The sequence below is a fragment of the Geospiza fortis genome, unplaced genomic scaffold (assembly GCF_000277835.1).
Source record: "Geospiza fortis unplaced genomic scaffold, GeoFor_1.0 scaffold281, whole genome shotgun sequence".
Classification (NCBI taxonomy): Eukaryota; Metazoa; Chordata; class Aves; order Passeriformes; family Thraupidae; genus Geospiza; species Geospiza fortis.
Window position 1 is genome coordinate 700,161 of NW_005054340.1, and position 23,535 is coordinate 723,695.

At 38.1% G+C, this 23,535-nt stretch overlaps 1 protein-coding gene across 1 annotated transcript in view; it reads right to left on the reverse strand.

The window, feature by feature from the left end:
- Positions 1-23,535, reverse strand: part of CTNND2 (catenin delta 2) — a 635,688-nt gene that overhangs the window by 290,700 nt on the left and 321,453 nt on the right. Inside the window, exons 4-5 of the mRNA XM_014307661.2 lie at positions 9,027-9,061; positions 8,414-8,530 (exon numbers count right to left, since the gene is read on the reverse strand). Of these exons, the coding sequence (XP_014163136.2) occupies positions 8,414-8,530; positions 9,027-9,061 (152 nt within the window). The remainder of the gene's footprint in view (positions 1-8,413; positions 8,531-9,026; positions 9,062-23,535) is intronic.

Genomic DNA, 23,535 nt, shown 5'->3' on the forward strand with positions numbered 1-23,535 from the left:
GGGAAAGATGGTGCACTAAGAAAAGGCAAGAGAGCACAGAAAGGGAGAAGGCTGGATGTTACGATGGTGTGTCTCCAGCTGGAGAACTTCCAGAGGAGAGAAAATTGCAAGAGGCAGCCTGCAGAAGTTTAGGTCCAACAATAAGGGCATGTACTGGGCTACCAGTTTTAAACAGCACTTCTGCCAGTGGTTTCTAGTGCTTTGCCCCTAGATGCCTGTAAACTCATTCAGGTACCTACCAATCTGCAGAAGGGCAGCAGAAGAATTGAGATGATTGAAGCCCTGCACAGGAGGGTGCCCACAGCAACTTCTGTGCCACCTCTGAGGAAACCAGGGAGAGCATAAACTGCTTCCCTGAACACTGATGGTCCATTCAGCCTTCACCAGGTTTCCTGCTTGCAACAATCACACATGAACTTGAAGACAGGCAGCAAACCAAAGAGTAACTGGACCTGAGTTCATCCTGAAGTAGATACCAAAGTCTGTCAGGAATCCTGGCGGTGAAAGCCCATATTGTGACTCTGCTCCTAAGTTTGTTCTCCTGCCTGCATAAGGGAAGCAGCCAAAAAGGAAAACTTCACTCATGCCCTTAAAGTAAAGAACACTGACATGAATTTACCAGGATGTGATATGTCAGTCACAAAGATGTGCCTGTTATACCATCCTGATACCCAGAAGGGCAGAGGTGATGGAGTACTGCATGGCAGTGTTTGAGCTACATCTCTTCTTCTGGTGCTATTCTCAATGCCTTTGAGCTCTGCCTGTTACAGAGAAGGAAAATATTCAATAGAGTTCAAGCTAAGGATGCTTAGTGCTGATGGAGCATCTTCTGAGGCAGCACTGGCTGTAAACACTGATGCTGAGATGTAAGAGCTGGCTCTCAGCAGCACTAGAGCCGGCTTCATTTCATCAAATCCTAATGTCTTAGTGGGGTGTAGCAATGAATCTACAGGAGCTTTTCATCGTCAGCTATTTGGTAAAGACATTCATCTCCTGCTGAGGATTGCCCCTGGAAAGCAGGTCTCTGTTTGTGATCAGCCAGTGGTTATTACAATGTTAAATGACTTAATAGCTATTTCATGCTCACACTTAGGGTGACTAGGGCCAAAAAGGGGAGATAGGTAAAGGAAACAACACCTTATCCCCATTTCTAACAAATCCACATATTTAACAACTACTTCAAAAGACTGAATTTGACTCACAGTTGAGACAACTTTCTCTGTGAGAACACACAATGAACAACTGTGAAACCACCCTCTGAAAAATGGTGCTCCCCTTTCAGAGATTTACTCCATTACAAATTGGGCAAAGATGACTTTAAGGCTTGTTTTAGAAGAGATGAATGGAGTAAATAGAGGCATCCAAAATGTCTAACCATCAATATTTACTCTAAATACATTACAATACTGACAGAAGGTTCCATAATAAATGAAAATTTCATCAGACTTCATACTCTGAGAGATTTACCTGGAGCTATGAACTGTTGTGTCAGACACTGCCAGGTTTGAATTAATGCAGCAGACAGAAAGATAATGTAGCCTGTGTTAGGCACTTATGCCACTTCTACTCCTAAGTCTCTGATCCTGAAATGGAGGAGGGGCGTGCACAGTTCCTAGGGGTTTTGCAGCTTGGAAACACTCTCAAAGAGCACATGATTTTATTAGTGTGTATGTTTACCAGGAGATCCCACAAGAAGACCTCCTTTGTGTGCACAAAGAATGACTAAACTGGATAGCCCTGGCTGTCAGGGCAGATAATGAAATGGAAATAACTTCATCTGTCAAAAACTGTGATGTCCACTGTTGCCAAATTTCATCTCATTGACCATGTCCAGCCATCTGACAGGTGGCAATTTCACAAAGCAAGAGCTATGGGATGGAAAACAGACATCCTTTTAGACATTCATTGTGTAAATAGTGCCTTTTTGTTTCAATCCATTTTCAGCATCTATAATAAAATCAGCTGATAAAAGCTGAAAATCATACAGGTTGAACAAGGAGTGCTTTTTTCAAGCTGGGACAATTGCTTTCCACTGGGTAAGGAGGATCTCTCTTATTACAAAAAATTGCTGAAACAAAAGTGAATTAAGAGAATAAATTAAGAGTTTAGCCTACCTTTTCAGCCTCATAATTAGACAGGGGTTTTAAGTGAAATCTACATCTGTCTAATGCAACATCTGCATGTAATTTCATGTGGTGAAATGCTCTTGTAACATAATTAATTCTTCAGAGGGAAAAACCGCAGCATCTAAATAGTACTGCTACCTGTTTCTGCTACATTTGGGGCAAATAGTTTCAAATTACTATAAGAGTTAATATATTGTGGGATTGAGACCAGAGTGGCAAACCATTTTTTTTCTTCCCTAGAAGAACTTGGACATTTAATTGCCTGCATTTCTGTCAATATGTAGCATCTGTGAAGTGCATTATGAAATGGCCTTAGCCAAGAAGATGTCATTATTAAATCTTCATTGTATTTATCCCCTTATCAGTGCTCTGAATTCTGCAATTAATCCTGAGCACCAGGATAACAGGGTCACAGACATAAATAAAAATATGTATCCAGAAAATGTGGGGAAAAAATTCATCTGGAGTACTGGCAATGTTGTGTGGGAAAAACTGCAATTCTAATAGAAACTGCTTGTTCTAAAAAAAATTAAAAACTGAAATTAAAAATGAGCATTTAAAAATTATCAAGACAATTAGGAGAACTATCCAGAAAGTTTTCTGATCCATGTCAACGAGAGCTCTGTTCCTACAGTCTGTACTGTTGATTTAGAGAGCAAACAAGGAAGGTTGCCAAATGAAGTGATGAAGCAAGTGAAAAATAATTAAATTATTCTGTTTCAGTTAGAAACATAAACACTGAAAGCTTCATAAATCTGCCCAATAATCCTTTAAAGACCGGCCCGATGGTTATTTTGTGGAGGCTGAAGCAAAGGAAGAAGTGTGGAATATTTAAGAATAGATAAATTAAAATTAGAGACTTCTGTATTAGCAGACATTTGTGCCTGTGGTTTAAGCTAGGAAGAAACTGCCAATGGATTTGCTCAGTAATCTTAGAAGTCTGCTAACCCTCCTTTTGCTAATGCCATGACAGAAAGAAAAATCACTGCCTGTCTTCACCGCTGTAGACTGCAAGGATGCAGTGTGTTCTGTAAAGACTCAGTGAGCTTCAGCTAATTCTCTCAGAAATTGTTTTGATGACAGTGTCATGTCAATCCTCTAATGTGGCATGCTAGTGATCCACAGGAATAGGGGGACAGAGAAACTAATAGAAGGGAAAGAACTATAGAACCAACTTTTCCCCCTGTTCCACTTTTACCTTACACTACTCATCTGTAAACTGTGAATTTACAAACATCATCAGGAAAAGGTAGTTTGGTCTTAACAGCTGCTTAGAGGACTCCAGTTTCTCTGTCACAGAGGATGAACATCTGGGGGCCTCAGGCAGCTCATCAGGACCTTTCCCACTCATCTGCAGGCCAGACTGCAACCTTATTAAACCTTAATGACAAATGTCCTCAGCAACCAATCTTCTTAACTGAGACAACTGTATATCTGTGTTTACTGTCCTTCCTTCCATGCAGCTTTCCACCTTTTCAATTGTTCTTACATATAATGTTAGTGGAAAAAAGGAAAAAGAAACCAAACAAAAACAAAAAAGGAGGTGCATTGACAAGGCAGTAAAAGGAATGGATCTGAAGTAGTTGTGTGATTTTGAGACAGTGGTGCAGTGATGGGAAGGGCAGGAAATAATGTCTTGCTTCTTTATCCCGCATTTTTCCAAGATTTCTAGTCAGAAATATTAACTTTTCGTCTCCACAGTGCATACTCAGCCCTCACAAAATTTATTTTCATGTCTTTCCTCACTAGATTAAACCATTCTGCCATGAAAGTACCTTTCCTGAGCTACATTCACTGTTCAGTATTGCTGTGTCTCCTGAAACATCCTTAAAGAGATAATTCTGTTCTGAACTAAATTTTGTTCCTCTGCATGCTTCCTCACCCAGTGATTTCAGGTCCTGCAGTTACTGTGCATTCCCATCCCTCTTCCATGACTCGTTTCCAGCATCTTATATGGGATTACGTTGGCTCTCACACGTCTGGTCTTTCCCCTGACCCTATTTAGGGTGACAGTTACTTATCTTCATTTATGCAAAAGCAGTACTTTTGAGTTCCTGTTAGAAAAAGCTAGTGGCAGAAGGAAGAAATGTTTTCAGAGAGGAGCTGCCAGGCAAGCCGAGTGTTACAGCAATGAGGAGCAGGGAGGAGGATGGACTGAGTGCCCTCAGAGTGAACTCTGGACCCTTTGTACCTGATGTCTGCTGACACCAGCAGGAGCTGTAAGTGCCCTCCCTCAGAGACTGAGGGGATGTGTGGACCACTGTTGTTTGCTGATGATCCCCAGGAATGCTCAGGACAGGCTGAACAGCCCTCTGAGGCCACAAAACTATGACATGTTTGATGTAAACTGGAGTGACATAGTCTTGACAGATCTAGAGCAACAGAGAGGTGATGAGAAATCAGTGCAGTATGGGGAACTGGACCATGGAGATGCAGGCTCAGGCTCCAGTCAGCTGCAGTTTCTTGCATAATTCTGGAAGTTCCCTGATTCTCTGTCTGTCGGTTGCAGCTGGCAGCACATGGTTTGAGGAAGACAACTAACACTGAGTTGGGACAGAAGAAAGAGGCGGGGGACAGTGCAGGAACTCCCCTTGGTTGCATGTAACTTTGTCCCAGGGTCAGCTCCATCACAGGAAGCATGTATGAGAGCTTGTGGCAGTTATGAATGTGTCTGTCTGATAATAATTCCTTTAAAACCAGTGATCACTCTGCTTTCATTTCACCAAATAAAGAAGTTTTATGTACTTAAGGTTTTTTACATTTGCTGATTCACACTCAGTAAAGATAATTAGCAAGCATCTCTATTAGCAATCCAGAGCCCCTCCTGTGTAAGCCCCTTTCATGTGACTTGTCCCATTAGCCTTTTTTCCATGGCTTTTATTTGCTACCAAAGGAATAGCATATGTGAAGTGATGTTTGGGATTTGGAGTATTATAACAGCTCACTGCTATGTGACAACTTTTTACAATTAAGTTTGAGAAAATCAGAGTGCATGAAACCAAATTGTAAAGATTCTGAGTAGAGACACACTAATCCTCTACAAAGGCAGGGCTACTGATAGATTAAGTCGTTAGACTAGATGCACACAGTTCAGAAAAGGAAGCTCTGGTCACATCACTGGGCAGGCTTTCATATGATGATTTCAAAAAATCTGCTTCAAATGCATGGCAGGCAGGAAATGCTCTCCTCAGAGTCAGTCTTGTTACTTAAAATATAGTTTTGCAGTCAAACTGCAGAGAAGTAAACATAAGTAAAATTGTCAAATTGGGAGCTCAAAAGTTAGAAAATGCCAGACTAAGTTTCCTTTTCTGAGTCATCGCTCTTCCCCTCCTTCCTTGCCTTATGGCCAGTGCACACAATGCAAAATGGTTCTGTGTTTTTTACTGCATCACATCAGGTCTCCATTGAAAAATGTTCAATACAAAGGAAAAAAAATAGCACCCTGGAGGATAATTCTACAACACTCAATGTTTACTTCAGATATATCACAAATGGTGATTTTTGGAATACCTGTAAAGTGAGACATTTATACAGATCTCATTTCCTATTTCAAAATTGAAAGGATTAAGAACTGAAGTGTCTAGGAAATGCAAATACTGTGTTTGAGACATTACAGAGTGGGCTTTAAACTTCTTTTTGTATCATGCTTCAAATATTTGAGACTGTGCTCCCAAAGTGTTCTGTTACAACACTTTGTTCTCAGCACACCTAACTGGGAACACCTAAAACCATGTATCAGCAGAATATACTTTCAATGATTTCTCAACTATAACAGGAAAGCTTTACAACACAAAGGAGGGACACAAAAAAATCTTAAGTAAATATGAGACTTTTGTTTTCATTGTGTATGTGTTCTACTCGTTGCTTACAGAAGTCAGAAGCACTCTCCCCTCTAGTGTGCTGTTGCAATTTGAGCCTTAACTTGGGGTAACTGGGCGTGGACAGAAAATGTACAAAATAAGGCATAATAGTTGTTTTCTAATGCATTCATAAGAAATTCAAATTATGCTGTACAATCTTGACTTTTGTACTTTTGACTTTTAAAACACAGTAATGTTTTACATGTCTGATGTGTTTGTAACATTTTACTCAAAATTCAGAAAATACCTCCAAACCAGGAAAAAAAATCCAGTATATGACATCCTAATTATATTTATGAGTGATTAGCAGAGCTGCAACTGTTAGCTTTGGCATATAGATCTGATTCTTAATTAAACCCATAAATGGCAAATAGCAATCTAGTTTTATTACAAGCTGAGCCCAGAGCAGAGGAATAAGGGCACTGTGACAAAAGGCTTTATAAATATTTCCTGACAATGCAGAAGATCAAGCTTGCAGCCCTGTGGGGAAGCCTGCTTCCCTGTGAGCACATGCACCTGCCTGTTCTCTCCAAACCTATATTTCTTAGTGACAGCTACTGTCCTGTCCATAATGATACCACTTTTCCTTTTCTTGACTGTTGTTCTCATCGCCCTGTTGTTCCCTTTCTTTGCACTTAGCTCTTGCTCCCACAGGCAAATCATCCAGCCAAGCAAACTCAGCTTTCAACATTCTGTATGGACCTCCTGCTTCAACAAACCTCAATTCCTCTCCTGATGATCCCCTACAAATCCATCTCTATTGTTCCTCTTCTCCATTACCATTTTCCATTTGCTCATGTTCTTTATTTTTCTTTCTATCTACCTGCATTCCTATTTGTCTTTTAGCTTATTGTGATGCTCCCCAGAAATGTCTTTAGTATTCGTTTTTTTCATGTACACAAACTTCATTCCATGTACTATCTTCATCTTTCTCCAATATTTTTTTCTTAGTTTCCACCTCTTAAGCCAGTTTTTGGCAGTTCTCCACACAAGTTGGCCCCACTCTGCTCTCAATCTCCTCTATTGCCATCTACCCCATTTCATTTTTTTATCACAGTGCCACATTTTGAAGGCAATCCTTATCATGCTAGTCTGTTTTGTTTCTCCTCACCCCCAAATGAAGAAAAAACCAAGGGCTTGCATTGTTTCATCACTTTCCCCATTTTGTTCAGATCAAGCAACATTTTAACAGATGTCAATCATACAGACTATGTTCAGATTAAGCAAAACCATAACAAAAGTGTTAGTGACACTGTTGGCCCAGAAATCTTGTGTACATGAAAAATGAAACATTTTTTACTGTCCCAGGATTTTCAGCTTTAATTTGACAGCAAACCTTGTTTTAAAATAATGAAAAGTGTTCTGGAAAAATAAAATTCTGTATCCAATGTGCAATGTCTTCCTTCTGTCACCTGATGACCATATTGCAGGTGATGACTTGTCATTGCTAGAGATGCTTTGAAGAAGGTGGCTGTCACAGTTCATCAACTTTTTTAGATGAAGGGGAGATTTTCCCTTTTGATAGCAAGAAAGCTGAATTGGGCAGCCACCTCCAAAGATGTGACTCAGTCAGAAGGTACTGGGTAGCAGGGATCAACTGAGAAAGAGGGAATGACATGTAGAGGAATACTAAAAAAAAAGCAAAGCCAGTGTCAAGAACTTCAAAGAAGTGAATGTGGGTTTATATTGTGGCAGATGGGGACAGAATATGAGATAGGAGCCTGAGAAAAAAGAAAGGAATCTAGGGAATTAACCTGCCTTTTCATCATCTAGTGCTACATCTGATAACAGACCAGTTAACATGCTGGAAAACAGTCTTGGTGTGACTCATGAGCACAACTGTTGGTAGACATCTGCTCTACAAACACACTGAGTGGCATGTCCCTTGACACTTTTGCTGTTGTGTAGCCTTGATTCCCTTCCCCAGTGGCTGGTTCTAGCCAACAATCCATCCTCTCACTGCACAGCTGTGCCAACAGAATGGCTGGTAAGTGACCAGTGAGCCAACCTTGGAGGAAAGACTTCACTTTTTTTGCTCCAGCTGCCATTCTGTGCATTATCTTTAAGTTCACTTCTTTCTGTCTATGTATCCACGAGAAAATTTTAGTTGTAAGGAGTTACCAGCTACTTGGCCAAGTGGTTACAATCAGATGTCAGACTTCCTCACAGCCACCCAGTATGTTTTCATTTTCATTTTGGATAGTGAAAAATTGCTGTTTGAATGTTGTTTTCATGATGGTGATGCTGAAGTTTTGTAACATGACCTTATAGTATAGTACAGCAACATTGCAATTAGAAAATATTTTCCTTTAAATATATTTCATGTGCTTGTTTTCCCCCCAAAAAACTAGCAGAGCTTAAAGACATGCATTCAGTTTTAAAGCAAGAAATTTCTGAGTTCTAGAAAACGTATTTCTAGTAACTTACTTTCACTGGCTGAATAATCCTGTGGATCAAGTATCCCTGATTCCTGCAGCGATCTAATACAGGAGTCCACCAGCTCCAGACCAGTGGTGAGTTCATCTTCTATATCTTTCTGACCATCTGTAATGAAATTAACAACATAAAAATGTAAAAGAAGGCCAAAAAGGTAAAGCCATATACAAGGCAAAAGCTAAAACCAGTTATATGTGACTAAGCATTCACAGCTGATGAAGGAATGGAGGCCACACATTCCCAGGATGCTGGCCATACTGAAAATTGTGCCATCCTTTGAAAGTGAGGCCTTGGATTAATAAAAGCAAAATGAGAATATTTAGGTCTAGTAGTAAAAAAAGTAAAGACACATTTAGCAATGTCCCTTCTCAAAACTCTACTTAGTTTCAGTGTACTTTTTGTCAATCCTAAAAACTTTTGCCAAATCTTGTCACTTTTTAAGTACAGTTTTCACACACTAGCAATGAGAAAAAACACAAAAAAAAAAACCCCAACAAAAACCTACACATACATCAATGTGCTTTTCCCCTCCATCTTTTTTAGGTAAAAATAATCTTTCTGGGAAAGAATGTAAGTGATACATATATGTAGATAGGTACATTACCTTGTGTTTGCCAGTGAAACTGCTCTTCTGTTGAACTGGAAAGAGAAAGAAAAAAGTGATCATTTTTAATTAAATTGTTTTGTAGTGTGCCATGAATATTCAGATATAAATCTATTGTGAAGGAACTGATTTAAGAGAAGAACACACTTAAGAGTAAAAAACGTATTTAGAATACATAATTTTACATATATTTTTAATTAATGACTTGTACATCATTCATTCAGCTGGAGGAAAGCATCTTTATTTCTTTATCAAGTAATTTGAATAATGCATATAGAAACTGGCCTCTTGGTCTTGATATACAAACTACACTATTTCAAAAAAACATTAGCATTCTTCAACTTTTTGGATCTTCCATTTGTCTGATTCTCCATGTTTATAAAGAAAATTATAAATTACTTTTGCAAGTGAATAGTTACATGTGATTTCTGAAAGAAATTATGAGTTCTGGTTCTACTGATCATCATGTGCATTTTTATATTATTCAAATGTGCAGCCAAGTTAATTCAATTGGCCTACACAGGAGAGTAAATTTAGATGTGTTTGTGCTTTTATGTACAAGCACTTAAGCAACAGAAGGTCTTAATTTTAAAATAATGAGCATGCACACCAGAGGATGGGTTTGGTAGGTTTTTTTTTTCAATAAAATGAAAGATACCTTAAAATGAATGATAAAATAAATTGTATATTCAATTAGGCAATGACTACATTTTCTTCCAAGGCATGTTCTGTTTATGCTTCAATATAGGGCTTTCTCACGTGACAAGAATACAAAAAGGATTGAAGTTACTCAGTACTACCCATTCTTTTGATAACAGTGAACTGATTATTATACCCATGACTGAAAGGTTTTTCTGGACATTTTTGTAAGATACTTATAAGGGAGAACAACATCATCTGTTGCATCTGTAAGCTAAAAAAAAAAAGAAAAAAAAGAAAAAAAATTGAAATTATTTTAACTTTTCCAATATTTTATTTATTTTTTCATTTATTTTCTTATGTTGAGACTAAATGCTCTTTTGGATGAATAAAAGGATTTAAATCTCTAATTGTTTTCCCTTTTCCCAGCAGATGCTGGATCACTTATGAATATATCAGTACACCTTCTACTATCTATGTTCTGAACAATAGTAATGTAAATGAAATTAAATGCTTCCATGTGGAGGTCTATTTTTACAGTAAAGAACTTGTGCAAATTATTTACCAGATTTGATAGTGTTAAAAAAAAAAAGAATTATTTTCTAATTTACATAAAAAATAGTTCTAAAAGAACTTTTAATTTCTACCTGGCATCATAAATGTTAACATGGCAAGTTCAAATCTATACATCATCATAAATTTCCTAATATCAATGGTCTGTGGTTTATATTGACTCAGAGTAGTGAGATGTTATAGATTAAGAAGACAGTCCTTTGATGAGATAGCGAACTAAAATTCTTGCATTCAAGTCCACTGAAATCAACAATATTGAAGAAAAGTGTTGCCAGAGTCCTCAGACAAACAATAATAACTGCAAAGTGCTGAACTGGACGAAATTAATTTAAATTACCTTTGAAATGAAGTCCTAGTGGTGACTAGGGACAGTGACTTTTTTTGAAATAACACTTTTTTTCCAATTTAACATTCCTCTTGTCTGATTTTCAGATGTACTAAATAACTGCAGCTTCATCTGACACACTGGGACTTGAGAGCAATCTTCCCTTCTGTAATTAGCACAATCCATAATAAGTAAGGTACTACTTTCCACTCCAAAGTCCCTCTTCCAGTATCCAGATTTCTTTGTGATAGATATCACCTCACCAGCCAGATAAAAAAGTAACATCTCAGGTGGCATTCTTGCTGGCAGAATGAATTACTAGATGTTGCTGGCAAGAACACCATGATGTAAAATCCTATGCCACCTCATCCAAGTAAGTTAGAAAAGAAAATCAAGTCATGCATAAAGAGTGAATTACCACTTCCAGGAATTCCAGCTTAGCCCTTTTTAAGTAGCAAACTTGCACAAAATGTAACAAAGGTCATTATGTTCAATGAATCACTTGTGGTTGATTCATAGTAATCCCCAATACCACTTGTCTGACTTCCACAAAAACACTGTACAGTATCCATATTAATCTCAGGATCACAATGAATTTTCACTACATTTTGATTCTCCAATTTTAGTCATGCTTCTCCTCACCAGTACTGTAATGGTCTTTCAATAAATAATGCAGCTTTTAGAGTCATGATGGCAGATCCACCATCAGAATTTTTATCCTAATGCTACCTTCTTATTCAGCATGTGAAACATGAACCAGGCTGAGCAGGGCAGTGGTGAGTCCCCATCCCTGGAGGTATTTAAAACATGCATAGATGTGACACCTGGGGACATGATTTAGTGGTGGACTTGGCAGTGCTGGGTTAATGCTTGGACTTGATGGTCACAAAGGTCTTTTCCAACATAAAAGATGCTAGGATTCTCTATTAAAGTTGTATTTGCTCCTACAAAGATATCAGTATATTCTGGTATCAAAAGAGTGCTGTTTTCCTTAGTTAAATCCATGTTCATTAGCTTTTTAACAATCCAGTATAGTTGGATATTGAGCTGCCATTTCTTGGTTGCAATCCAATGCCAGAGCCTTGCAAACAAACATTTAAAGGGTTTCACTAGAAAACTTTATTAGAATTTGCCATAGGTTTAATCTAAATACTCTTTATTTTTCCTTTTTCCCTTTTTTTAACTGAGTTTCCCCTCCTTTTGGCCTGAAAAAAATTCCTGACTGAAGCAACCTGACTTGTTTGTGCAGGAAGCCTTTAGGCTGTGTCACGACTGTGCCAAATCTGCTGGAGTGAATAAAAGGGCACACTTTTCTGTCCTTTTCTTTCAGGTGCTTCCCAGCTGCACAAGAGATCAGTACAATTGACTGTATGGTTACGTCAAATACATGAAAAGACAAAAAAACCATTAATTAACAGAAGTATTGTCCTAATAAATTTTTTCAGCATGTTCAACAAAATGTATTTTTGCTTCATATTTTTTTTTAAAAAAGAAAAAATGCATTAGCAACCACTTTTCTGAATATTCCCATTCCTCATTATGTAAGCTTGCAAACGTTAGTATCTTTGACTGAGGAAAATGAGAAATAAAATTCTTTATCAAGCTGTTCTGAGCTATGGTAACCTGAGCCCACCTTAAGAGTTTTAGGAAGGGATTTTAACCAGAACTACACTAGTATAGCATTAGAAAATCCTAGCATAAAAAATGACTGACCTGAGAACTCAAGTAGATAGAATTACTACATCCCTTAACCCAAACTCAGAAGAATAATTGTAATTTATTTATTCTTCTTTTATTTTTGGTAGTCATTGCCTCCTGTTTATAAATCAAATGTTCTAGGTACAAATAACACTGCTGTTCTACTTAATTCTACCTGACTTACAGAAAGTAAGTCACTATTCAACTATGCAAAACTTGATTCTTCTATGCTTATATTGCCTTTGGAAAACTCAATGTATTGAAGGAAAACCTCAAGGAAGCTGAATAACTTAAGAATGAGAAGATAATGCTAAAACCCAAACAAATAAACAAAACACTAAGAGGAATATTGTTATAAGTTTAGTTCTTGATGTTAATGTTTAAGCTAATGAACCTGTCTTCTGTAAGGATGCACTACATTGTGCTTAAAGCTTTACCTTTAATAACTAGGATGTCTCCTTTAATAACTAGTATCTCCTAGGAAAGGAGATATTCCAGTAAAAATTGTTTTGCCTCCCTAGGCAAGAATGGGGAAAGTAAATATCCACAGAACAGTCATCTTAATTCCAGCTGAACTCACACGTTCCCATTTCCGCACAAATGTCATAAAAGCACCAAAGCAGTGAGAACCCTCTGAGTGTGCCCTTGCATAAGGGGAGGGTAAAAGGCAAATGAGCACAGCACGCTGCAGGGAGCTCATTTTGGGGAGCATCACCTGGGGAGCTCTACCTGCCTCTGCACAATGAGGGAACAGCAGCAGCACAAAGCATTGCAAAAACCACAGATTTTCTACAGCCGGCTGAGGATGTCAGACTATTACCACCAGCTCTGTACATCAAGTTTATCCCTTTTCAGGCACAAATAGAAAAATCTCAGACTGACCTATAGTTTGTCCATAAGCAAGCAACAAACCAGGCCTTAGGGAGCCTTAGTTTTTTCCTGTGCCTCAAATCAAGTTAAACAAGAAGTGGGTGCCCCTTCATGATGGACTTGATAGGAATCCACCATGATAAGATGGGCTCTGTGTAGACAGCCAGCACCTGCATAGCAAGATGAGTTACAGAAGACCATCAAATGCGTCGCCCAGCAATTTACTGGAGTCAAAAGCAGTTTTGGTGGTGTAGCAGTGAATGCTCCACATGACACCAAAATAACCCTATCCTGGACAACATTCAGCAGCCATGTTTCTATAAAAGCAACCAAAGTCCTCAAGGGAGGTAACCCATAGGTGGGGAATGCTATTGAGTATTTTGGCAGAAGGAAAACTGCCTGAGACATCTCCAGACTGTGTTGCTATTAGGGCCTGTACAAACACCCAAAGACTCACTTCCAAAGCAGGTGCTGGGAAGCAGCAAGGGCACCTTGGACTCAGCTGAACTCCTGGAAGGTGGATGTGTGCCTGTGGCACTGGCAGCAGGGACAATGGTAGGCTAAGGTAAGTTACACCAAATCCCAGCCCAAGACACATTTTGCACACTACCTGGCCACAGCAGTGCTTGCAGCATCACATGGGCTTAGTTTTAGACATTGCATGGCCTAATGTGAGACCAGGCCCACTTTAGAGGAATGCCTTGATAGGTCCAGAACCATTCAGTGCAAGAAGGAGCTCCACTGCCCTGCACACACTTCTCCAGCAACAGTATTTACAATGCATCCTGCAGAAATTCATTGTTCTTACCACATGCACCAAAATACACCAGTGCACATGCACAGCAGGCCAAAGCAGTTATGGCTATTCATTGCCTTGCTGTTCCCCAGAAGAACACCACAGCAGAGAAACTCACTTCTTGTTGAGAAGGGAGGGAGGTAGGTTTTCTTTCATTCACTGTTTCTGGCACACTCCTTGCTTTATCACTGAGCCTGCATACAGGCTGCCAGGACAAATTCACACTTTTGTATTCCTCTAATTACCCAAGAAATGTTTGTGTGCCTCTCCTTTGTGTGAAGTCATTCAGTTTACAGTTGTCACTCATTTTTTGAAAAAGATTATTGCTCCTGAGAATGCTCATTGGGTTTGGATTATGGTTGCTGCTACGACAAGGCCTATGTGGCTTACAGATGAGTAGGCAATTAGTGATTTTAGGTCAGTTTGGCGTAGGCAGATGGCGCTGGTCATTAATGCTCCTCATAAAGCTAGGGTGATGAAGGGGTAGTGTAGTTTGTTTGATGTTGGGTTGACCAGGATTGTGATTCGTATGATGCCGTAACCTCCGAGTTTTAGGAGGAGAGCGGCTAGTAGTATGGAGCCTGCGATGGGTGCTTCTACATGGGCTTTGGGGAGTCATAGGTGTAGGCCGTATAGGGGGGCTTTGACTATGAAGGCTAGTAGGAGGGCTAGGCTTGCCATTAGGGCGGATCAGGAGGAGTTTAATGTAGGGTGTGAGAGTTTAAGTATTGGGTGCTATAGCTATCTGCTACAGCAAAATATTCTTCTTGTTTTCTAAAACAATTGATGAAATTATACCTAAAACAATTAATGAAATTATATATAACACTACTGTAGAAAAGCTATGAAAGGATTTTACAAGGAGTTGTATCAGCACATGATCTTTTAAATTATTTCTACAATGGAGCTACACAACCGTTGCTGCATATAATTACAGGCAGATATTGTCTCATTGATTTTAAAATTGTTTTTTTGTTGTGGAAGGTGGAAGAAAAAAGATCCAGAAGCATTTCACAAAAAGCAAGGAGGCTGAAAAATTAATATTCCATCTAAAGCAAAGGAGAAGCAGATTTTAAATCAGCAGTACAGTTCAGGTTATCTGCAAAACAGTAAACAACTTTTAGTATCAACTATCTAGTGGGGGAAAAAACCAAACAACCTAAGAATAAATTTTACATTAAATAATCCTGCAAAAAAGTACCAACCCTTCCATAAATTGCCATAATAAAAAGCAATCCTCAAGAGCAACTTTTGGGTTTTGAGGCCAATTTAAAATAACATCAAAATCTGTGACATTGGTAGGCACTCCCTTCACCTCTATAAATGTGACACCATAGGCTCTCTCAAATATTGAATAGCACTCTATTAGTCAGCTGTGGTATCAACTTGGCTACCCTATCAAAAAGTCCTTTTTTTTGATGTTCCAACAAACCTCATCCAATTCCCTACAATGATCCTGGAAAATGAAAAAAAACCCAAAAACCAGCCCAACAAACCAAAATAAATAAACAATACCCCCACAAACCCACACATATTTTACTGATGGCTGCTCTCTTATACCTTGGAAATTTCAAACTGATTCTTAAAATGATGACAAAGTTCTTAGCTGCAGATGGCGGGAAACCATTCAGGTGGTTAATTCCCACCTTTATTAGAACAGCCTCGCTTCAAGTTCCTGCAGGGAAAGAAAACTGTCTAATTTTTTTCATAGAAAAATGATTTTTACTCCCTAGGTTTTATGAAATCAATTGCAGAATTTTGTGGCTGTGCTGTGAAAGTTTTGTACTTCTTTCCAATGATACAGGGAAACACTTGCAGCCAAATTTCCAAACAGGTCTCAAAAATCAATTTCTTCTACATTTAATACCTGCAGAAATTTACATGATTTTTCTTTAAAAACAATTTTTAAACTGTTTTAGTCCTATTTATATTCAATTTCCTTATGCTGACTGTGCTTAATAAAAGTGTTCTGTTTCTTCTTATTTAAATGTGATTTAAAATTCAGGTGCTACACCACTCAGAACACTGTTCAAGTACACAGCATTCATGGAAAGGCAGCAGCAGCCTTGCATTCCACACAGAGCCCTGCTAAAGGGCTTGCAAAGCAGGTGCCAGAGGCTGTTATTTAATGGACAAAGCATAACAGCTGGTTTTCTGTAGTTTTGACCATCACTCCTGAAATGGTCTACAAGAGCATCAATGACAGTAAATTTCATTTTGTTTCTGAATTAATTTCACACAGACCAAACCCCCAAAACCCATTTACTTCAGTTTTGAATGAACTTGGTCACCTAGGGAGAGAACACTTGCTACTTCACTTGGAACCAGCCAGTTTCCTTTAGCTTCAGTTCTGCAGACAGACCTGGCATGACAGTGAACACAGAGAATCCCTTCAGAGTGGAAGCCTTCGAAGCTCTGCTGTTCTAAGGAAAAGAATTTAGAGGGCAATAGGTACTTTGTGTATTTATTTAACTTTAAACTTGGACACAATAACAACATTAGGGTAACAAGCACCATGTGATTGCCCTGCTCTCACTCTTCCCCTGATGTCTCTTTCATGTCCTTAAGCATTCCAGCCAGGATACTGGGCTAAGTAGACCCCGGTTTTGAATCAATACAGCCACTCTTCTGTTCTTATTTAGAGAAGCCAAAATCAAACCAAATTACTTAATTTTGTAATTTCCCATTGTTAATTAATTAAGAAAAAGGATGATGGTTCACAATAAGAAGGAATTAGCTCAAGGCTGGATTTCTGCTAATACTGTTCTTCTGGTTTGCTTCAAACCTATTTTTATTTGAGAAAAGAGCTCATTTCCCTAACTGAACATGGCTACACAGGAACACATTTAGAAGAGAACAGAATTAGAATATTTCAATTGCAAGGGACCTACAATGACCACTGACTCCAGATACCTAACCACTCCAGGGCTGACTGAAGCTTATACAGCAGGTTGTTAAGGTCATTGTCCAAAAGCTTTTTAAAGGGACAGGTTTGGGGCCTCAAGCACCTCTCTAGGAGCCTGCTCCAGTGTTTGATCACTCTCTTGGCAAAGAAATGTTTCTTCATGCCCAGTCTGAACGTCCCCTGACACAGCTTTGAACTGTTCCCGGGTGTGCTCTGTCTCTGGATCCCAGGGAGAAGAGCTCAGCTCTTCCCTCCCTCCTTCACCTCCTCAGTGAGCAATGAGCTCATTGGTCAGCCATCTTAAATTTTAAATTTTGCCGCTTCTACACAGCAGAGCAGTTTAGACAGCAGCATACTGTGATATTCCTTCAGTCCCAGTGGTGGTATCTGAAACTGATCCAAACTCAACAAACATCTAAAATAGAATCAGAAATGGCAAATTAAAGAAATCAATAGTGGATAGATAGAATCATCTCTGCCCTAAGGCAACAGAGCAGTCTGGTGCCTGAATGATACCACAGCCTATCAGTACCCATAAAACTGTGTTCTTCAAGCATGCCTTATTGACAACATTGCACAAAATGTAGGATAGTTGTTGCCATGCTTTAAAGAAAACAGTACCATGCCCTAAAAGATAAAGTGAGATCTAGTTTCTTCATTCCCTCCTCCCTCTTATTTCAAAAGTTTAGCTATTAGAGCACTCGTGCACAATGTGATGGAACCAGTTACAATATTTTGTAAGAAATCAAAGCAGTGATTAAGTTCAATGTAACATCAGGCTATTCTGTCTTTCCTACTGAAATCTGTATTCTGTATAGAAAACAATACATTATTTGTTTAAGAAACTCCATTATAAAAGACACCACCACAGCTACATTTCCTTCACATCAAGTTTTGAAAGATGCCTTCAGGGAAAGTGTGCAGACAGTAGCACTGAGGAAAGGTATTTTCCTAGTGGAGCAGAAAAAGTTACTGAAGACCAAGGAGTGAGAGTGAACTTCTTGTAAGGTGCCTTACACAACCTGTGTTTTGATGCTGGGTAAGTAACATTCAGTGAATATGAGATCAACTATTTTCTGAGGCACATAGTTCCCTATGCATTGTATGAGCACTGTGGTTTGGGTGTTAACTCAAACCATGGATGTGTGGAGACAGTCACCTAAAAATAAGAATTACAACACATTTTTTCAGTGTATTTTTGGTTCTGGTCCTTGGTACCATAACATTCATTTCCAAATATATATGGTGTAATGTAAATGAAATTCCTTTAAGGAAATCCACTTCTGTAAATGAAGATATTGCAATATTTTTTTCCTAGGGACAGCTAACTGCTAGAGCAGGTAAAAAAGATACAGCAGTAGTAACATGAAGCTCGTGTCTTCTCAATACCAACAAATTGCACAAGGATATCCCTTCTGCAGTAGAGTTAATCCTTAACATGAAGTTCAAGCTGAGAGCTTCACGCTGACCATTGTTTTAGGTAAATTATGTAAAGTATGATCACACTTTATACGACTGTTTCAGCTACAATATTTGTTCTGTGTTGTCCTTGGTAAATAATAGAAAGGGATTTTCTCCATGTTTTCAGTGGATGATTCATTTTAAATTCAGCACTTCCTTAGGGAAATAAAGCAGACAGAAGCCAGACGGCCTCTACCTTGAAGAAAGTGTATTCCATGCAGGAAATTCCCAATACACACACACAGAGCCTGTCACTGCGAAATCACACATCACAGCCCTCCCCAGTTCTTCTCCCTTACAGCCTCTTCACATTAGCTTCACTCAGCTGCTTCCAAGAAACCTCCCTTCACAGGGCTCCTCACCTTCACCTCTTTCCTTGTAAACAATTCTTTCCTTGTCTTTGCATTCCTTTTCCCCTCTACAGAAGAAAATACAGAACCAGGATGTTTCTTCTTTTTATTTAGCTACTTCCTTCCCTTCAGCTTATGCCTGTTGGAGCCAAGAAGCAAACTCATACTGTGCCTCCACAGTGGTCGGAAAGCCCCTGTAACTAACAAAGAACAGTCTCAGTGTCAATATATTGTCTGAACTTGGCACTGAAGAGACTGCATGGTGGTCACCCACACCTTATAGGTTGTCTTTTGTTTCTGTATTCTCCACCAGATATGTGAACATGAAACACTCTCATTAAACACTCCCATGAAACACTCCCATGAAACATTCCCATGAAACAAGCTGATTCTGCATGAAGCAGGAAAGATTTTGTTGATCCTTTTTATGAGAGAATTTGCCAACATTTGGCCCAGTCCCCACTTAAAGCTGGGCTACTTTCAAAGTACTGTCCTGAATGTAACGCAGTAAAGCATGTGGAAGACTCCATCAGTATTCTGCTGTTCAGCATTTGTTCAGTTAATTATCTTTTTTTTAAACAGAGAAAATAAAGGCCGATAAAAGGTGAAATCAGAAGAGTTTGGTGAATTTAGATGAAAGAATTGAAGTTTGAGAAGGGAGCACACCTGGCTTTTATAATTTAGCAAGGCTGAAGAACAGGAGAAAAAGAAATAGTCAGAGGAAGCACATGTGGGACAAAGACAAACAAGTTCAAGCTGGTCACTGAAATTTTTGATGGGACTTTAAAAAAGGTATTAAAACATCCCAGAAGCAGCCCACCCCACACAATTTGAGTTGAGGTGTGAAAACTATACTCACTCTGCTCTTAGAAGGCTGGTTGGTAAGTTTATTAGAAAGAGCTGATATTAGTTCCAGCTTCAAGGAACCGGAGGACAGCCCAGGATGGTGGCTCCAGTTCTGTATTTGAAACAACCTTAATCTGTGATGCTGGCAAATTGATGATTGTTACAGAGCAGTATCCACACATAACTGATACCACCAGAAACACAGGCAATAGAGTTTTCTAGAAGCAGCTAGTACCAAGAATAATGTATGTAAGAACTGATGAGTGGAACATTTACATTTCACTGGATGAACATAAAGGGAGCAGAAAACTACTTTCTAACCTAAAATGTTAGATGAATGTAAAGGTAATTGGGTCTGTTAGGTGGGTGATAAGCAGCTGGATCAATCCATGAAAAATTGCTATTGGTTTATGATTTTAACAACAGGAGTGAAAGTTCTTATTTGTAAACTGTCTGTTTGTATACAGAGTTGACAAATTATCCAAGTAACTAAAATGGCACATGGTAATAACAGCTATTTAGCTATATGGATAACCTTTAATCACACATTTATTACTGAAAATGACTAAAATTATATTAATGCAAAATGACAAAAAGTAAATGTAACCTTTAGACAGATTGGGAGCATTGCTGTAAGCACAGAGTCTTTTTATTCTGGCTTTTTCCAACACTAAAGTGCAGAGGGGAAAACAAGAATCAGTTCCCTATGAAAATAATATTTCTTCCATTATTCACTGCCTACCAGAAGAAATACAACACAGGAGGCACGACACAAGTAAAACCAGGTTCCTAGGTCAGACATTTAGCAAAGACAGATGTAAGAAATATGCTGTATTTTTAAAAATTATATGCAGGCATTAAAAAAAATATTCCTAAAGAGTAAAAGGATATTTTTTTAGAATAAAGAAGAAAATATTTTACAGATATCATACTAGTGATGCTGAAAAAAATATTATTTTCAATCATCTTTATTCTTAGAAGAATATTACAATATAAAATATTGTGAAAGTTACTAGACAACTGAACCAATCCCTTGAAATTTTGTTTTGTTAACAAAAGGATGAAATCATCTTTCTACTTATATATTCTTTACATCCAGAACATGAAGTCTCACAAGACAGTTATATATTGAATCTTTAAATTTCATATATAATCTACACATTTCAATACTGAATTACTTCTGTTGCAATTACTTTGCAACAAAACTTTATGTCCTGATCCGGTCCCGAAGGTTTGCCAACCAGGTGAACCAAGACGGGATGTACTCTAGTAGCCAAAGTTAGACTAAAACTCTGATCAGATCCAAAAACAAGCGCTCATTCAACTTTGGAAATTCTACATCACTGCAACTTCTTTGGTTTTTTTGGCTTTTCTATAACCCCTCTATTGCTCACTGTCTGCATATTGAAGCAAGTACCAAATTCCCCATCTACACCTATTGCCATGCAGCTGATATTGCTACAGCCAAACTGCAAATTTTTTCCTAACACTTGTGGCCTGTTTTGGGCAATCTTACCAATAATCATTAAAAACAAAAGCATACCCTTGAATTCCATATCAATGCTCCATTAAGCTGCAAAAAAGACCATCTTCCTCTCCAGAAAATGGGGAGACCAAAGCAGAGTGTAAATTGGACAAGTAGTGAAAGCCGTCTGTTACTTATTTATTGCAAAGTTTTCCAATGCAAATGTGGCAAATACTAAAGAAGTGACTATATTCCCAAATATTACAGGTTTTCATGTTGCATTGAAAGAAAATGCAGGAGGCTTAGCAAAGTGCTTTTATTACTTTTAAATATTTAAGAGACCAACTAGTCTGTCACCTATGGTAGTACTGAGTTCATATCTAAGAACTTTTTCATAAAGGGATTCAACTGCTGAGATGGCTTGTTTGATAAAACAAAATTCTACCTACTGCAGTCCTCAAAGCACTTTTAACTTTGGAAGTTGTAAAAATTTAAAGTATTAAGACAGGGCAGTGATCCTCACCCTGTGCACAGGACCATCTAATACTTTCTGTAAAGTCTGCACAATTATGCAGAAAAATGTTAAACTATATTTGGTTAAATAAAATCACTACTTTTCTATGCTGCCTCTGCTGAAATGGCAGACAAAGGAATGAAACCCAGATCTCAAATAACTAGCTAAGCTTTACATTGGCAGATACAATTCTTTGAAAGTTCTTTGTTTTGGTGAAAAGGTTACTGAACCATAAGAAAATTGAGTTTTTGGCTACCTATGCAAATCCCCCTCTAGGATGCCTCAACATCACTTGTTCAAAACAATTAATTAAAATTCTTTCTTTCCATGCCTTGTAGATCCAGAATCCAGTTAGTTTTCACTAGACCTCATGCTACTATGTAATATTTTCCTCTTCGTGCCCATCTAAATCACCATGTTCCTTGTTCAGAAATACTACATATACATAGGAGATACCAGCTTTGCATTTATTTTAAGCTTTCTTTTCTCTGATTACACTAAATTAAACTTCAGGGGGTTGTCAACTGAGTTATGCCATCAGTCACTAACTCTCTTAGCTTCTTTCTCCTTGAGTATCTTAATCTAGGCTTAAAAGCTGATTGTAAAATTGAGATTTTATATTACTTATTCAGTGCATCTTGGAAATAGTCCAATCAAAAAGCTAAATCTGTTCTCACTGCAAAACAGAACTAATATGAAAAGCAAGGAAACCGATTTATTTTTTTTCTCTCAATATGAATCACATAAAATCTGTCCTAGACTTCACAAAATTAATTTTTCACAGTACAGAAATGCTAAAGCTAAGAGCTGAAAACAATAATTTTGCTAAAGAATGCAATGAGTTTTGTGGCCATTTTGAGGAAGAGCAGTATTTGCAAGTTAGCTTTAGGGCTGTCAGTGTCAAGAGTAGAGACAAATTTTTACTGCTCATCATGTAGCAAAACCTCTGCTCAAAGCCGGATCAATGAGTGCTGGCTGGGAGGTATTCCTAGCCTTCAATCGTTAAAAACTGTATCCAGATCCTAATTTTAATTTTGTTTAAAAAAAAACCAGAAAACAGTGACTAAGCAAAAAGTTTATAAAGAAAACAAGAAAAGACCCACAGATAAACAAAATTCTAAGAATCTCAATTTCCACAATTTCTTGTGTTGAGAAATATAGTTCAATACAACCCTGTGCACAACAACTGGATAGTTTAGACTTCAATGCAAAACAGCTTTGCTGTTAAGATGGACTGGAATAGAAGTGACCTGTACAGAGACAAACATTATATCTGGCCTGTTTTCAACAAGAATGGTGTTCTACTCAGGGATAATGGTAAGGAGAAATTGAATAATACAGTATACTCTATGTCCCATTATGAAAGATGTTGTGTCCAGTCCATAAGTGAAATAAGCAGATATAATCACACATTTTGTTATTCCATCAAGCTGGGGGTGGTAATTTATAAACGGACATTACAAAATATCATACTTATTTAAGGAAGGAGATAAAAATCAAAACTATCAACTCAAGCCTAGGCTGGCTTCTAAAGTTAAAAATTTGCTAGTAAGTTAAAAGGAAAAGAAGTAAATGCACTTGATTTTATTAAGGTTTCATAGAGCACAACTTCTTTCATGGAGTAAAACCAAAGAAAAGTAGATCTAATACATCTGGAATTCCACTGGGCATTTGACCCATTATCAGATGACATCGCCAAGTTAATAGCTTCAAAATGAAAGTGAGAAACAGTACAAGATTCAAACACTGTACATAAAAAGAGCTAGACAAGAGACAATTGGCAGTGTTAAACTGAAGCTGAGCAAGTGAGACACAACCCAGCATTCCCTAAAAGTCAGTCCTGGAGGAATTCAGTTTTCCACAGAAGTATGCAAGACAAATTCAGGCAGTTTGAAAATGAGGCAAGATCAGTACCTGAAAAAAGTATTAAAGCAGTCCTTTGGTATTAGATAAGACTGGACTTCTTGACCTCTGTCTGAAACTAAATACTATTAAAATTGCATGTGAAATGTCAGTGATGCACACTAATAGAGGCCAAAAGTTTTCTGCCCTTATTTTTCAAGTCAT